The 17,764-nt window shown below is 36.5% G+C and overlaps 1 protein-coding gene across 1 annotated transcript in view; it reads right to left on the bottom strand.

Moving 5' to 3' along the window:
* Positions 1 to 6,589: 6,589 nt before the first annotated feature.
* Positions 6,590 to 17,764, bottom strand: part of sp1 (sp1 transcription factor) — a 56,228-nt gene continuing 45,053 nt past the window's right edge. The window contains exons 5-6 of the mRNA XM_052101316.1: positions 14,559 to 14,752; positions 6,590 to 7,823 (exon numbers count right to left, since the gene is read on the bottom strand). Of these exons, the coding sequence (XP_051957276.1) occupies positions 7,516 to 7,823; positions 14,559 to 14,752 (502 nt within the window). The 3' untranslated portion in view covers positions 6,590 to 7,515. The remainder of the gene's footprint in view (positions 7,824 to 14,558; positions 14,753 to 17,764) is intronic.

Here is a 17,764-nt window from a genome sequence, read left to right as displayed (position 1 = left end):
TTTAGTTCTTTATACAAATAAAACAAAATAAATGTTAACACATTATTTAAATAATATATTTTATGTAAAAAAAAATAAAATAAGACAAAATAAGTTTCCTTCCATCTCACACCGACAAGGAGAAATATGAATCAAACATTTCATTGTGATTTATGGGAGAGTTTAGGTACAGTTGATATTTTGTTTTGTATGAGAAGTGTGTAACTTTTAGCCATGTGAATAAACCATGATCTTGAGCGGTTCTCGATCAGATATGTTGGCTAAATATTAACTCTTTATATAGTATGGTATATGGCAACATGGCTGTAGCTAGTGGGGTGTAAGGTAATGATTCTAGGGGCCCAAAGGTGCAGGGGGCCCCACAACAAATTCTACACTGTATGTTTTAATAGGAAAGGGGTCTAGAGCAATATACAGACAGGGGGCCCAGATGATCTTGCTACGGCCCTCTATGGCAACATACTGTCTAATTGTACCTAACAAATTGCACTTTTGGCAGTTTTTAAAGTAACAAATAGGACCTAACTGTAAAGGGATCAATGGAAAGGAGGAGGTGAGAACCAGCTTGACAATTTAAATAATAGTTTAATGATAAACTTAAAAGACAAACACACACAATCTCTCTCTCGTCACACCACCGTCTGTCATCAGCCTTTATCCCTCTCGGAGGCTTAATTTGCCTGATAAGGGACAGGGTGTGTATGATCACGACCCGGCCCCACCCTCCACCCTGCCACACTAACATTGTGTATTTGAGCAACATGGCATCTGATTTTCCCTCCAGGAACTGGGGTCTCTCTTACAGGAGAGACATATGCTGAGGTGCTCTTCAAATTGTGCTATTAAACACATTTCAGTACATTTAACATTTAATATTTTCATCTTTGATAAGTTAGGCACAGCGTGTCCGTGAGAGAATGTTTTAGTCTCTTACTGCACTGAGGCACGCCACTTATTTAGACGACCTGCTTCTTCTTTATTTAAATGCTGGACATGATATGAATACACAAATTGATATATATATATATATATATATATATATATATATATATATATATATATATATCAAATCAAATCAAATCACTTTATTGTCACACTACCATGTACACAAGTGCAACAGTAGGTGAAATTCTTGTGTGCAGGTCCGAGCAACATAGCAGTCATGACAGTGACGAGACATATACCAATTACAGTAAACAACATACTTACACAAAACAATTTACAAATAAAATGTACACATACTTACACAACACAATAATTATATACAATGTACAGTAAACAATACACACAATATACAATACACAATATACAAAACAATACAATAAGTATTGTAGATATACACTCACCTAAAGGATTATTAGGAACACCTGTTCAATTTCTCATTAATGCAATTATCTAATCAACCAATCACATGGTAGTTGCTTCAGTGCATTTAGGAGTGTGGTCCTAGTCAAGACAATCTCCTGAACTCCAAATTGAATGTCAGAATGGGAAAGAAAGGTGATTTAAGCAATTTTGAGCGTGGCATGGTTGTTGGTGCCAGACAGGCCGGTCTGAGTATTTCACAATCTGCTCAGTTACTGGGATTTTCACGCACAACCATTTCTAGGGTTTACAAAGAATGGTGTGAAAAGGGAAAAACATCCAGTATGCGGCAGTCCTGTGGGTGAAAATGCCTTGTTGATGCTAGAGGTCAGAGGAGAATGGGCCGACTGATTCAAGCTGATAGAAGAGCAACTTTGCCTGAAATAACCACTCGTTACAACCGAGGTATGCAGCAAAGCATTTGTGAAGCCACAACACGCACAACCTTGAGGCGGATGGGCTACAACAGCAGAAGACCCCACCGGGTACCACTCATCTCCACTACAAATAGGAAAAAGAGGCTACAATTTGCAAGAGCTCACCAAAATTGGACAGTTGAAGACTGGAAAAATGTTGCCTGGTCTGATGAGTCTCGATTTCTGTTGAGACATTCAGATGATAGAGTCAGAATTTGGCGTAAACTGAATGAGAACATGGATCCATCATGCCTTGTTACCACTGTGCAGGCTGGTGGTGGTGGTGTAATGGTGTGGGGGATGTTTTCTTGGCACACTTTAGGCCCCTTAGTGCCAATTGGGCATCGTTTAAATGCCACAGCCTACCTGAGCATTGTTTCTGACCATGTCCATCCCTTTATGGCCACCATGTACCCATCCTCTGATGGCTACTTCCAGCAGGATAATGCACCATGTCACAAAGCTCGAATCATTTCAAATTGGTTTCTTGAACATGACAATGAGTTCACTGTACTAAAATGGCCCCCACAGTCACCAGATCTCAACCCAATAGAGCATCTTTGGGATGTGGTGGAACGGGAGCTTCGTGCCCTGGATGTGCATCCCACAAATCTCCATCAACTGCAAGATGCTATCCTATCAATATGGGCCAACATTTATAAAGAATGCTTTCAGCACCTTGTTGAATCAATGCCACATTGAATTAAGGCAGTTCTGAAGGAGAAAGGGGGTCAAACACAGTATTAGTATGGTGTTCCTAATAATCCTTTAGGTGAGTGTATATATGTAGGTGTGTATATATATATTTATATCTCAATATATCAATATTTGATTGTTTCGACAGTTCGACACAGTCCTAAATGATAGTGTCATAAAAGTAAATGTGTTTTAAAAAAAGCAACAGCTGACTGTCTTCACTCGTCTCAGAACAGTTCGAAATGCACCTTATTTTCATTCTTAACTCCATATAAAGCCTGCAACATTTCTCAGCTTTAGAATGAACCAGTTGATTCTCAATGTGATAATGCACTGTAAACATAGGATTTCTAAGGAAGAAATTTGCAAAAGTACGAATTAGTGTACATTGTGTTTAGCAGTGTGGCATTTCGCTATAAATCACTCAAATGTAAAAAAAAATGGCACATCAGATGAAACTAGAAACTCTAATCTGTTGAGTCAAACAGGTTTCAATGTAATAACTTAATTAGGTTTTTAACCAAATGTAGTTATGTTGGCGTTTCTCTTAAAGACAAACTCCGCTGTGATTGGCACCATGTTGTTTTGTCACATGAACTGAGATCAGTCAGTTTAAATGAATTGAAATTATGCGTCGCTTAGAACAAAGCCAAAATACAACATCCATGCATGTGTACGCAGGGTCACATGAGGTTATAGGTCATTATCTTCCTGAGACCCAACAATTCATCTTTGTTATTTTTATGACTTTTTGTTATTTTTTAGTTTCTCTTAGCCCATACTTGCCACAGTACTAAATCTTGGTGTATCTTAAAAGGACACTCTGGGCTTTTCAGAGAGTTTAGCCATGACTATAGCAGTGGTTCTCCATTTTTTCAGGTCACTCCCCCTTTGAAACAAGAAAAAAATGTAAGTGTTAATTCACCTCGTCATTCATTTGAAACTGGCATGCACATAAGAATTACCTTGTTTACATGAGCACACCTGACATCAACTCTTAGGGCTATCAAAAGCAGTGCACGCAGGATGCACGTGTCAGGAAAATATATTGCACACATCGGTTCTTATGTGTATTTTCACTATTTTGTTTGAATGTGTGGAAGTGAACAAGATTTAAGGATGGGTCAGTCTTCCATGCCCCCCATGCAATAACTCCCCACACTTTGAGAACAACTGGTCTATAGAAATGTATGACATTACAATTGAACACATCAAATACAATATGAATAATAAAAATATATATATATTTATATATATATATAAAATTATTATCATGTGTTTTTTATACAACAAACACTATATTGATGTTTAAAAATTGTGGCTCAAAAAATGTAATTTGAAACAGTGAGGCAAAAGGGTCCTATAATGGGTCCTTTTACACTGCGAAGTACAACTTGACTCGACTCTGCTCACTTTTTGGGGGTTTTCCACTGTGGGTATTACCTGATACTTTTTTTAGTAACACCTTGGTCAAGGTTCCAAGTGAGTCGAGCTGATACTAAATGTGACGTCAAAAGCCTGTAGAAAGAATCGTCACTACCAGCGTCACTGGATTTACGACATGGGAAATCAACACGTTCATGCGAATTTCGAAGGGTAAGAAGTCGCTTGGTCAAAACCATGTCGTGGTCAATAAACGAGGTGCAGACATTCCTCTCATTAGCGACTAACCTACCAACAGTGTAGGGAAAAGTAAAAAAACAAATTTTTAAAAGTAACTACAGAACCATCAAGGAAAAGTAGAAGTGGTTCAACCAAATGAACGCTATCTAGAATGGCGAGCAATGGGAGGGAGAGTGCCCTGGACTCAGCCACGGCTCTATACTCTGCTTGAAAGCTTCACTTTATTTAGTTGACCAGCTACTGGAAAGCTTGCTTCTAAAACAACCAGGCCAATTTAACTATTACTCTTGTGTAAAATCACCATGCAACAACTACTTTATGCAGTACAATGAGCTAGTAGCTAACAGCTAGTGGTAGTGTTATTGTTTGTGTTGCGTTTAAGATGATGTCACGGCAGTAGAGGCAGCACAACTTTGACGATCAGCCTATAATCCCAGCCACGTTGAGGCGGCAACAAACAGTAGTGGAAAAGCAAGCTCAGAAGGGTAAAGCGAGAAGAGTCAAGTGGAACCGTAACGTGCAGTGGAAAAGTGCCATAAGAGGGCTGGGGGCCCCTCATAGTCACAGGGACCAATTAAAGGGGCCTAATATAAGCTGTGGTGCCAACATATTCAAGCGTATGTTGATGGGCCGTGCAACTAAGTGCTAACCATTACGTGATGGACCCAACCAACATTTGTATGCCCTACTGGGTGCAGAGTACAAAGTCATCCTGAAGCAAGCAGTCAGAGAGGCAACAGGCTCACAACTGGTGAGTGCAAGGTACCCGCTGGTCGCTGGTCACCTCTGCTAAACCCAAGATTGAGCCAGAGACCTTTGGATCTTCAACCTAATGCTCACCCAACTGAAGTATTTTGGCTACCATAACATTTATCTGTGCATACTGTTTACACAAATGTCAAAGAGAGGAGCAATGCAGAGTTCTTGTGGAGGCCGAACGCTCCAGCACAAAATGCTCTGTGGTCCATATGTGACTGAATCCACTACCTTGTTTAGTCCAAATTCCCATGAAATATTTAATGGAAGATTGACACTGGGCAATTTAATTTGTATTTGAAAGCATTACAAGAATGCTTCAGTGCCCAACTCTAAAAAGTGAATTTGGAAACAGGAAGCTCTCAGGCATTTTCTGCTATAATTGTCATGATTCATAGTACTCCAAAAGATGTTAGTCAGTGGAGTACACAATCCATGAGAGAAACCAGACTCAGCTGGGGGAGCCAGTCCTTTGCTTTACAATAAATTTATACATGCCAATATTATTATCATCATGATATTGTCTATTATAGAATTATTATCTATATAGTATGTGTACCACAATCATGTGTTTATTGAATAGATTAAGTGCATTAATTTTTTAATGACAGTAAAGCAATATTCAAAACTATTATCTATTTGATATCTGAGTCTTTGTAGTCTATCCAAAATTGACTACTGGGATGTAGGCAGGCTTTAATTGGGATTAGTTCTTGGTCTGTAAATTCCATTTTAAGAGGCTGAAGATGGTGGTTGACAGTGTGTCAATCGTTGTCTGCCTGGCATGGGCCACAATTGAAAGTAGTTTATTCTTTCAATTCAATCATAAGATAAATTGATGATGCAGGTAGTGGTCAGTGAAGCATATATTGTTGTCTGGCTGGTAGTTGGCATTAGCTCATTTTATGTCAAGTCCATCCTAAGTGATACAGGTAGAAGTCATTAAAGCGACCTAGTAAATAAAGGCCTTTTCAAGGATTTTTCCTGGCTTTTTTTTTTTTTTTACTTGTGTAAATTAATGTTTTACTTTTTACTCTCTAAATGTAAAATCACTTTGAAATGCACTTGATGAAAGGTGCTATACAAATGTATTCTATTATTATTATTGTCATTGTAAAATATAATGTAAATGGTATGAACACACTACCTGCTACAGCTTTCCTTTTCAAAAAAATAATTTTGTAATACAGTAATATTTTCTGCTAAATCTATAGCTCCTCCAGGGCTGGGTCTTGGAAGTTACTTCTGTTGTTGGTGCCTGCTGTACGGTCATGCCTCACACTGATTGCAGCATTGGTTTCAGGACATTTTTAATGGGAAGGACATCCATAACATCTCAAGCATGCTGTTAATTTGGACTGCTGTGGTCTCTTTAATTTGCATGATGTTTGATCTTGAATGGTGTAGTTTGCTTGTCTGTTTTAAAGCTTCTTAAACACCCTGAGCACAAGAAAAGCCCCACTTAACTCCGTCAAATTGAAAAACATTGCATGTGTAGTGCATCTTTAACTAGCATTTCATTTGTTGTAAAATTTGTGGAAAACCTATTTTTTTCAAAATTCAATTTACTATAATTGAATGTTGTCTAAACCCATGCATCTTTTCAATGTGAATACTTTTTCATTTAGTGGCGATCACTCATTTCTGTACACAGAAATACCACTTCAAACAATTTAAAAGTAGAGAAAGCAAAGCTTAAATAACAATTACCAAAAGGTATTTATGTAGTTATTTTTAATTTAAAAATTATAAATGCTTAACACCAAAAGAGTAACATTGCACCTGAGTTAACATATTATAGAAAGTGTAAAGCTATGGTTTTAATTCAAAGTCATAAGATACCCCTGTTAAAAGCAGACTTTAAGGCATTTTGATTTTTACTGGTGAAAATCATTCCCAATAATTTACTGCTTGATAATACCATAGTGACCAAGAAAACAGGGACATTTAGCATTAATCAACAGTATGTATTTACTGTAACTTATATGTGTATTGTATATCAGGACTAAAGCAATACAAAAAAAAACAACAACTATAAAGCAAGTTATAGAACACCTACATAATATAAAAATGGTGACATTTAAGTTTAAGACTTAATTCATATACACATTCGCAAAACAAAGACAATTTCAGAATTTGCATGGTTCCATACTTAGGACAAATATAACTTATGTACAAAAACAAAGCAAAATGTTTCAAATTTTTTGTTACAATTCTTTTTCTTTTTTTTTTTACTGTGTTCAGTACATGGGAGCATGATGGCTTTTGGGTACACTATTAAAGATTAAAAAAATACAACTATGTAATATACGTTTCCCACTTGTCCTGTTTTAACCCAATTTATTATCTCTTCTGGACTACAAGAGGACCACTGACTGAAAAATTCATGAGCACAACATGATTTCAGTTCAAGGCATCAGTAAATGAGGGAAAAGGAAAGCTCAAAGGATTCAAAATACACATGGAGGGGATGCAAAGAAGTGAGAGGCAGGAGTATCAGCAAGAATGAGGTAACAAACACCTTTGAGATAAATTACATCCCATTCTATCCCCTCTGAAAGCATCCCTCTTGGCTGTCAATCGCAGGCAGCTCTGTGTTTTACCAGATGTTGTAATGCCAACAATCTGCAGTGCATTCACATTAAACACTCAGTGTTCATTAATAACCATTGTTGTTCAGATTAATGGAGTGCAGATCTGTGACTTGCAAGACACTGATGCCGCTGGAGGCTAACCGCGCAAACCCCTCTGATGACAGCGTGTCCACGTTAATGAGAGTTTGAGGATCGGTCGTAGCGTCGCCTGCAGTACAGCTGTCAGTGGCGGCCACAGTGGTACCGGTGTTGTCATTGGTGCTTGCAGCACCAGAAGAACTTTTCTTATTGAAATGGGTCTTGAGGTGTTTGGACAGGTGGTCGCTACGCATGAAACGTTTGGGACACTCTGGGCATGGGAACTTCTTTTCCCCTGCAAACACACACAAGAAAGATGAATACTTAGAGTACACATTGAAATTAAGTGAGCCACTGCAAATAAATGAAATACTTGATTGTGGTTGGTCAAATGGAAGCATTCGCTGTTCAAATATTTGTCAAACCAACACAGCTTATTCTGTTTTTACTTATGAGACCAAATACTTTAATAGTAACTCCTCCAAGACCTTTCAAGCTACATCCATCAAACTCAGCACAGATCTTCAGGCTGTTTTGATTGCTATCAGAGTTAAAATGTGTTCATTTTTTAGTTTTAAGCTTTAGTCTTTTAATGAAAATGTCCTTTAAATTCAGTCAACATTACATCATATTCATTCATTTTAGTAAGATTCACTCTGGCATATAGTTGATAATGTGCAAAATGACAAAAACGCATGCCAAACTGTAACAGACCAAACTTTAATCAAATATTCCAACATTACTATTACCAATTTATTACAAAAATTTATTAATTTAAAATGTATAAAGCATATAAAAGATACAATTAAAATACAACTGTCCTTGTTGTGAAAACATGAGCTTCTGCAATAATAGCATGTGATGAATATAATTAAGTATGAGCTACCTTTTCAAGTTGCTGTATTCAGAATTCCTAATGTTTTGGACTATAGGATTTTGCATTATGTGTATCAATTTTGTAAGAAAACAGTGCAATCACAGCGCAAGTTACACATTGTGATCACCACATAACTTTGTTCAAGTTCACCTTTTTATTTGCTTAATGGTCTGTGCAGATGTCAGTTGTAACATTTCAAATGTCGTGGATCAAGCTAGGGGTGTACCGATCGACTGGCCACCAGATGATCTTTGTCTTAAATCTGTAAATCGGCCGATAATGCTTTGATTCATGAATGATCTTTTTCAGCATCATGGACAATCACATACACACTGCTACCCTAATGAATGAGCACTTGCTCAGCCCTCGAAGCCTAACATTTCAGTCACTTGAGGGTGAGTTTTTGGCAATTCTAAACATTTGCAAATTTAAACTTTCAAACATGCTGTAATTCTGATTCAGATAAATACATTTTGTTTTGTTTGAGAAATGTGTATGAATTAAGTGTGAACGAAATGTAAGGCCCCAAGAGCGCTACAGTAGTAATTCTACAGTACAGTTAGACACAGAGGGGACAAATAAACATGCAAACACAAATCTGAGTATACTTGATGTAACATTTCTGCAGATGACACAGGACAATATCACAAACTGAGACACTGAGCAGTTGCTTCATCCAGTAAAAATAAAAGTGGTTTACAAAGATGTCTTTCAAGTTAAGTTGCTTCATCCAGTAAAAATTCAAAGGGGTTTACAAAGATGTATTTCAAGTTATATCAATCACAATAAGGGTGAATATTCACAAGCCAAAGCTGACCAGCACTCGCAATTAGGGTTGCAACGGTATGATAGTCTCAGAAAATATCACGGTTTCACAGTATACGGTATTACACAATTACTATAATGAAAACAGTGAAAACAGAAGGGTTATTTGATTAATTTATTTTTGAGCAAACACTATTATAATTAAGTATGTGTAAAAAAAAAAGTCTCCCTTTTGAAAAAAAAATAGGAAAAAATAAGAAAGCTTACAGAATTATAATAAACATTTATTAACATGATAAAAAAAATAGCATGTAACTATAACATGTTATATAACTAAAGCATGCTAGTTTACATGTTAGCATAGCATACTTAAAGTGAACTTTAACTCAGTGGTTCTCAACTGGTTTTGCTTCAGGACAGATTTTACATTGGAAATCAAGTGTCGACCTGCCATAGATTAAACATAACCTGTATTTAATGTATCCTGGGTTGCATTTCCTTTTATGTTGCATAGTTTTGTTCATGGTTTTCCAGTACAAGGACATGAATCAAGTGACAGTATTTTTGTTGTTGATGTCAAAACTAACAGGAAGTTTTCTCTCCTCCTTTTAAAATTTGAAGAGCATATTTACTTATATGGGCCCATTATTATCCCGTTTGTTGACTAATATTAAATATTTATACACACATTACACAGAAGGAAAGGCTCCTCATTACCATGGTTAGGTCAGTGTGCTAGTCTTAAAATAATAGTAATAATAACAGTATTTATGAAAAATAAATATTAGCTGAAACACATTTTGAAACTTTAACTACAACTGCCAGTGTTGATATAAAATGAGGTCAAATAGATTCTACCTTTAGATTATCTCAAATAAAACTATAAAATATAACAGTTACTTTAAGAGTTTACTAAGATTTTACTCATGTAAAATCTTTTTTTGGCACATAGCACAGTTGCTCTTTTCCTCCTCAGTGCTGTTTGGCATGTCAGGGCTGCTACTGTTGAGAGGTTCGAATTGTCAATCTACGCAACAATTTAAACTAGAAGTCTCACTAGAATTGAAATTGGTCGCATCAGTTTTGATGTCTGCACTCCGCAATATCGAGGGAAGCCCAGTTGTTGAACGCACGTGGCAGTGAGAAGAGCAGATCATTAGCGCGAGCTCGATGCACTCGCGAAAATGCAGATGTGAAGTTTTAGCTGTTTGCGAGATTATCAATAAATCTGCCTCGGCAGTCCTACATAGTCAATCACTTGTGCGGCTGCCGAAATATCTTCAATGGGAGACCCATGGCATTGTTCTTTTCCTGCTGTCCGTGACCCAGTCCGAATAGACCAGTGGATAAAATCTGCTTTAACTATCACACACACACACACAGATGTCAGACCCCCTCGCCTTGCTTCTCTCTGACATTTTCTCTGCTGCATGTTTGTGTGTGCGTGAGACGCAAGTTGACGAGTCTGACAGGCAGACAAGGAGGAAAGGAGATGCGCATGTGAGAATCTCCGTCCGGTTGAATTTTTTTCTCAATACCGTAGATAAGCAAATGTACATGGTATGATAACCATCAATTTTCAAACCGTGGTATACAGTGAAACCGGGTCAGTACTGCTTTTAGAGCTTTGTAGTGTTCTGTGATTTCTGGTCACACAGCAGATAGGGCTAACAACTCTGTACCTAACTGCAACAAACCATCCCTAACTTCATCTTCTGTTGTTTAAGCTCTACATGAATCACTTTTGATGTTGTATTCCTCACTTGAAAATCACTGTACAGTCGCTGGATGTAAATGGTATTGAAACACTTTGCACACAGAGGAAGCCTCACTCAATGGGACAGCAATGCTCCGCCATTCTGCAAGCTTCATATTGCGAGTATTTTAACTTATTGTAGCCGATTACAGAGATCATTTTTAGACTTTTACTAAATAATAATGACATTTGTTGCGGTCAATCATTTTATATCAAAGAAGATTAGATTGATACAAGACTATTCACACTTTCGTTATGCTGTCTGGATTGTTATCGCACTCAGTTTTTAATGACTTTTTTTTATGTGCAGTGCATAGTAAAATTCTTTCTAGGTGTAAAAACAAATGTTTCCCAAGTCTTTCTATCTTGTAAAATCTTCAAGCTATTACAACCATTTTAAACTTTCACACAATTCTTTGTCAAGCCAACAACAAAGTTTCTCTTTGACAAACTCAACCCACATAATTACTACTGGAATATTATTACTACACTGAATATCAAATTTAACTATAGAGCTGTAATACATTTCAGCATGATCTCTTTAATTTCACAAATCCAGGTATATCAAACTTATTGAAGATCTTTCGATTTCTGTGTATTTGACAGTGATTTCTCACCTAAGATAAGCAGATATATTTAAAGCACAGCTTTTTGCAGTTTAACAATCACACTAAGACATAGATAAAAATAATAATTTTAAATTATAAATAATATAACCTCTACTTTTAATAATAGGGTTGGAAATAAGATAACGAACTAACTAGCTTTCAACTGTGCTTGATATAATGGCAAGAGATTTTCTAGTACCAAATTAACAATTTAGCATGATTACTCAAGGATAAGGTGTTGGAGTGATGGCTGCTGGAAAAGGGGCCTGACTAGATTTGATCAAAAATGACTTTTCAAATAGAATGGTGCTGTTTTTCAGTACAAGTATAGTCAGCACCATTCATAGGTGCTGACTATACTTTGTGATCGGTTGAATTCCACTTTGGTGAATTTAAGTACCAATTTCCTTCCGAAACAGCAAAATCTGTACATATTTTTTTTTTTCACATTTTATAATAACAATAGTCATCAAAACTATGGAATAACATAAATGGAATTATGATGTGACTAAACAAATCAAATATAACAAAACTATTATATTTTAGCATCTTCAAAATAGTCACCCTTTGCCTAGAATTTGCATACATGTACTCTTGACATTTTCTCAACCAACTTCTTGAGGTATTTTTTGTAAAAAAAAGAATAATAATAATAATTAAAAAAAAAGAATTTGACAATTTATTTAATCCAGAGAACATTGCCGACATGTATCAAAAGTAAGGTAATATAAATAATTTAATATAGACTTGGATTTATGTTAGGTTTCCAATAAACCACATTGAAGCTGCTCTCCAAGTAGTGTTTATTTATATCAAATACATGCTCTGCCCTGAGGTTTGTGACATTTTAAAAGCAAATTTACACTGAAGCGGTAATTAGGCACAAATTTTGCCATGGAGTGGACATGGAGCAAGGTTTCTCTAATCAGTGCGCGGGGAGGGAAAGGGGAGCGGGAAATAGACAACCTGGAGAGTAGTGATTATAGAATGCTTTGAGAGTGGTAGTGAAATTGTTGGCACTCCACACAACTCACATTCTCTGAACTGAACTAAAACAGGGTCTTATACCACTTTAAATATTTGAAAATTTTTGGTGACTATACTCCTAATAATACAGTGCATTCAGAAAGTATTCAGACCCCTTAATTTTTTTGTTGCAGCCTCATGCTAAAATGCTTATATATATATATATATATATATATTTTTTTTACACATCAATCTACACTCCATACCCCTTTATGACAAAGCAAAGAACAGATGTTTGATAACTTTGCAAATTTAAAAAATGTATATCACATTGACAAGTATTCAGACCCTTAAATCAGTACTTAGTTTTAGCACCTTTGGCAGCAATTACACCCTCAAGTATTTTTTGGTCTGATGCGACAAGCTTTGCACACCTGGATGTGGGGATTTTCTGCCATTCTTCTCTGCAGATCCTTTCAAGTTGTCAGGTTGGATGGGGACCGTCGATGGACAGCCATTTTCAGGTCTCTCCAGAGATGTTCAATTGGGTTCAAGTCCGGGCTCTGGATGGGCCACTCAAGGACATTCAGTAGTCCCTAAGCCAGTTTTGAGTTTTGTCATGGCTGTGTGCTTAGGATCATTGTCCTGTTGGAAGGTGAACCTTCAGCCCAGTCTGAGGTCCTGAGTGCTCTGGATCAGGTTTTCATTAAGGATATCTCTGTATTTTGCTGCGTTTAGCTTTCCTTCAACCCTGACCAGACACGCAGTCCTTGCACCACACAGCATGATGCTTCACCGATGGGATGGTATTATGCAGGTGATGATGAGTGGTGCTGTCCTCCAGATATGATGCTAGGAATTGAGGCCAAACAGTTAAATCTTCATTTCATCAAACCAAAGAAACTTGTTCCTCGCAGTCTGAGTGTCTTTTAGGTGCTTTTTTGCACTGAGGAGAGGCTTCCTTCTGGCCACTCTGCCATAAAGCCCAGATCGGTGGAGTGTTGCAGTAATGGTTGTAAATGTCCTTCTGCAAGTTTCTCCCATCTCCACACATGATCTCTGGAGCTTAACCAGAGTGACCATTGCATCCTTGGTCACCTCTCTTACCAAGGCCCTTCTACCCCGATTGTGGAGTTTGGCCAGGAGGCCAACTCGAGGAAGACTCCTGGTTGTTCCAAACTTCTTCCATTTAAGAATTATGGAGGCCAATGTGCTCTTGGGAACCTTCAAATGCAGCCAAAAACATTTTGTAGCCTTCCCCAGATCTGTGCCTTGACACAATCCTGTGTCTGAGCTCTGCTGGCAGTTTCTTGGAACTCATTGCTTGAATTGTGCTCTGAAATTGATTTTCAGCTGTATACCTTATATAGATAGGTGTGTGCCTTTTCAAATCATGTCCAATCAATTGAATTTGCCACAGGTGGCAAATAAAGGTGAGGAAACATTAGAAGCTTATCCAAAGAAATGGGATGTACCTGTTAATTTCAAGTGTAATAGCAAAGGGTCTGAATACTTATGTCAATGTGATATTTCCGTTTTTTCTTTTTAATACTTTTGCAAAGATATCAAAAATCAGTTTTTTGCTTTGTCATTATGGGGTATTGAGTGTAGAGTGATGTGGTAATAAAAATTATTTAAAGCATTTTAGCATAAGACTGCAACATAAGAAAAAGTGGAGAAAAAAAAACCGTCTCCACGGTAATACGCTCAACAAGCCACGTGATAAGATGTGCGAATTGACTGTCTCGGACGTGGAGGCAACTGAGATTTGTGCTCCACCACCCAAATTGAGGCGAATCACTACACAACCACGAGAACATAGTGCGCATTGGGAATTGGGCATTCCAAATTGGGGAGAAAAAATAAATAAATAAGGTGGAAATGCACCATAACAGGTCTCTGAAAGGGTCCATAGTCCATGTAAAATACAAGTTTAATTTTATTCACACAAGCTCAGTTAGACATCCAGTTAGACTACAAAGGAAATCAAAGTTAAAGATCCAAGAGATTTTATTAATCAGAAACATACAAAATCAATATATGATACAAGTGTCTCACCTGTGTGTGTTCTCTTGTGTCGTTGCAGCTCATCAGAGCGTGTGAAACGTTTCCCACAGAAGGACCAAGAGCAAACGAAAGGTCTTTCTCCAGTGTGCCAGCGCAAGTGAGCTCGTAAGTGTGATGTCTTCCCATAGACCTTCCCACAGCCGGGGATATGACAGATGTGCTGCTTCTTTTTACTGGGGTCACTGCTATAAATCAAAGCAGGTCAGAGAACACCGTTACAAATGGGACTGCATGGTTCAACTGCAGTCTAAAGCTTATGATGCTCAAACAGTTTCTCGTATCTCTGCTTAATGTTCAGAGTCAACTAAAAAATTACGGTCTTTAAAAAACACATTATTTCAAGCGTTTTTACATGAACATCATGTGAAATCACACAGCATTGTTCAAGCAGGCTTCTTTGAATTTGTTTGAACATTTGTTTCACCTCACACAATAGGCATCAGGTGGTGCATGGAAGTCCCGAAGTTCTCGAAGTAATGCTTTTGGATGCATTATATTTCATGTGAACTTTGTGATTTTGTAACCTGGCAAAATCACAAAGTGGTTTTCAAAATATCTGTCAAATTCTCTTTCCTCTGACTCTGATTCTGGCTCATGCAGTCAAATACATACCATGGTTTCAATTTTCACCTGAATAGTTTTTGTGCAATAATTTGTTTTCCAGAAACAACAATTTTTTATTTATTTTTTTTAACTCCCCTAAGGCCGTATATCCGATTTGCCTGAAATTTTGCACATATCCATTGATGGTCGGCCACATTTCCAGTCAGCCATTTTTAACGTAATTGAAAACCTACTTTTTTTATCTCCTAGTCCGTACATCCGTTTTGCAGTAAGTTTGGCGTGTATCATCTGGGGACACTCGATACAGAAAGTTATCAAAAGCTTTTCGATAGACAAAATGATTCTTGAATAACGCATCAATGAATTTGCAGTGATTTCATGCAATATTTTGCCAATGCTTTGGCCTATTGAAATGAAACTTGGTATTTTACTCAATGGTCATTGTCCTGAATCGCCATGTGAAGGTTCAGGATGGTGCCACCTAGTGGTCAAAAGCCATTAAAAAAAAGGGTTAAATCTACAAATGATTAAAAACTACTTGATTTAAAATTGTGATTTTGGACTCCGATTATGCTGCAAAACTGTTTACTCTGCTGTTTAAATGCTTGACCTTGACAATTGTTGATTCCAGCTATATTGTAGATTATTATTTTATCTCGGAAGACCTCTCGGGTGAAGTTATATTTCCGAACATCCCAGCAAATTACAAGAAATAGGCAAATGTGTTTTGAAATGGAGGGCGTCAATATTTAAGTTACGCAAATTTTGACATCATTGTTGCGCCCGTAGAACAATCCTGTTAAAATATTCAAGATACTTAAAATATTTCTCTTTTTACACAGGCATGTCCGGAGACTCTTGTGATGAACTATTAACCAGATATTGTCATTCACTCTTAGAATTGCTATAATTATCAAGCAGTTGTCCAAACCAGTTTTCTGCCTTGTCAGAGTGGGTATATAATTTATGTTCTATATTGAATTTAAGTTTTTAATTAAGGATGGGACAATATGATTCTCACAATTTGGTTCGATAAACGATATGAGGTTCACAATTCAATATAATCTTGACAGAATATATATTTTTTATATATTTGTGCAAAAGACACATTATAATTTCATTAAAATTAACATTTTATAATTAATAAAGTTCTTTAATAAACAATATAAATAATTAAATAAGAGTGTATCGTATTCCTTTCTCTTTAAGAAAAGATCAAACAAATAAGTCTTCAAAAATAGTGATCATTCAGGCTGATCAGGTGCAGAACAAGCAAAAGAACTGAACAAAACATGTCCTGAAAAAATTGTTAGTGTATTTTTTTTTTTTTTGGTGATTATTATAAATAACAACTTTAAAAATATAACAATTATACATTCTATTAATTACTTTTGTCATGAAAATGTATAAATAATAATGATATGAGCAATCAATGTTTGAAATAATGTGTACAATTCACAAGTAATAACATTGACTTCACATTCATTGTATTACAAGCACAAAAAAGGGTACTGTCACTTTAAGAGTTTCAAAGCGCATCAAACAGGCTTGCACAGTGTGCTGGTTTGAGAGAAAAGTCTCAAGTCTACTTTTTTGTAGCGTATCTATTTGTGATTAAAATTAATATTTCTTTTTACTTTATCTGACTGTAAAGAACGGAAAGAATATTAAAAAGACATTATTCAATGAAAGTTGAGTGCATGGATTTAATCTTTGATGGACATAGGGATGTCAAATCAAAACTCTAAATTAGAATATTCTGTGAATTTAAGAAAAAGAATGCACATTCGAATGCTAAAACTGTGCATTCAAATTTTGGATGTGTGCCAAGAATCGACAGTGACTTCAGATTGATTGCATTGTGCTAAAAAATGTAGTCACAGTAAAACAAATACAGTTTAACAAAGCACAAACAAAGTGAAACAAAAAGAAGTTTGTCTAGCGAATGTTTACATAGAAAAACAAATGGATGTTTGCAAATGAGTTTGGTGTGAACAGTCCCTTACAGTAGGTGGAGGTCTTTGAGCATTGTATCTTACTCTCTTAAAAGTGTTTCTCAGATTAAGCTATGAGTTTTTTAAAAGCTTTGTCAGGAAAGGTGTTCAACCTCACATTTTGTTCCATTCTATTGTGTTCTGTCTGTTTGAACAGCCCCTGGCCTGTGCTAATAGTCTGAACCGCTTCAAGTTCAGCCGTATACCACTGCTTTCTGGGAATGTTGGTACCTTACATACAACTGTAATGAATTATTATAAATTTTAGTCTGGGGTAGTATACTATGGCATCAATGCAAGTGTAACACCAAGTGAACAGTTTTCCAACTCCTTTTACTTTTGACTTAACATTTGATAACACTGACCACCTAAAACTTTATTTGATGCACATTAGTTGAAAATGGAATGCCCTTTTTATAACAGCCAGGAATGTACTTTCAATAACATAACACGGTGCTGTATGGTTTCTGTATTCAATGCACCCTCTTGTGGACTAAGGAAACGTTCATTAAAAACAATCAATTACTTTAAAATTTGAATTTTTAAAATATTTAAGGTAAAAGTTTGAATTTAGTTTCTCTGCCCAATTGACAGCCCTAGATGGACACACGTTACACTGAATAAATGTTGTTTTAAACT

This window comes from Xyrauchen texanus, chromosome 32, assembly GCF_025860055.1.
Source record: "Xyrauchen texanus isolate HMW12.3.18 chromosome 32, RBS_HiC_50CHRs, whole genome shotgun sequence".
In the NCBI taxonomy this organism is placed as follows: domain Eukaryota; kingdom Metazoa; phylum Chordata; class Actinopteri; order Cypriniformes; family Catostomidae; genus Xyrauchen; species Xyrauchen texanus.
This window is presented reverse-complemented; position numbering and strand designations above follow the sequence as displayed.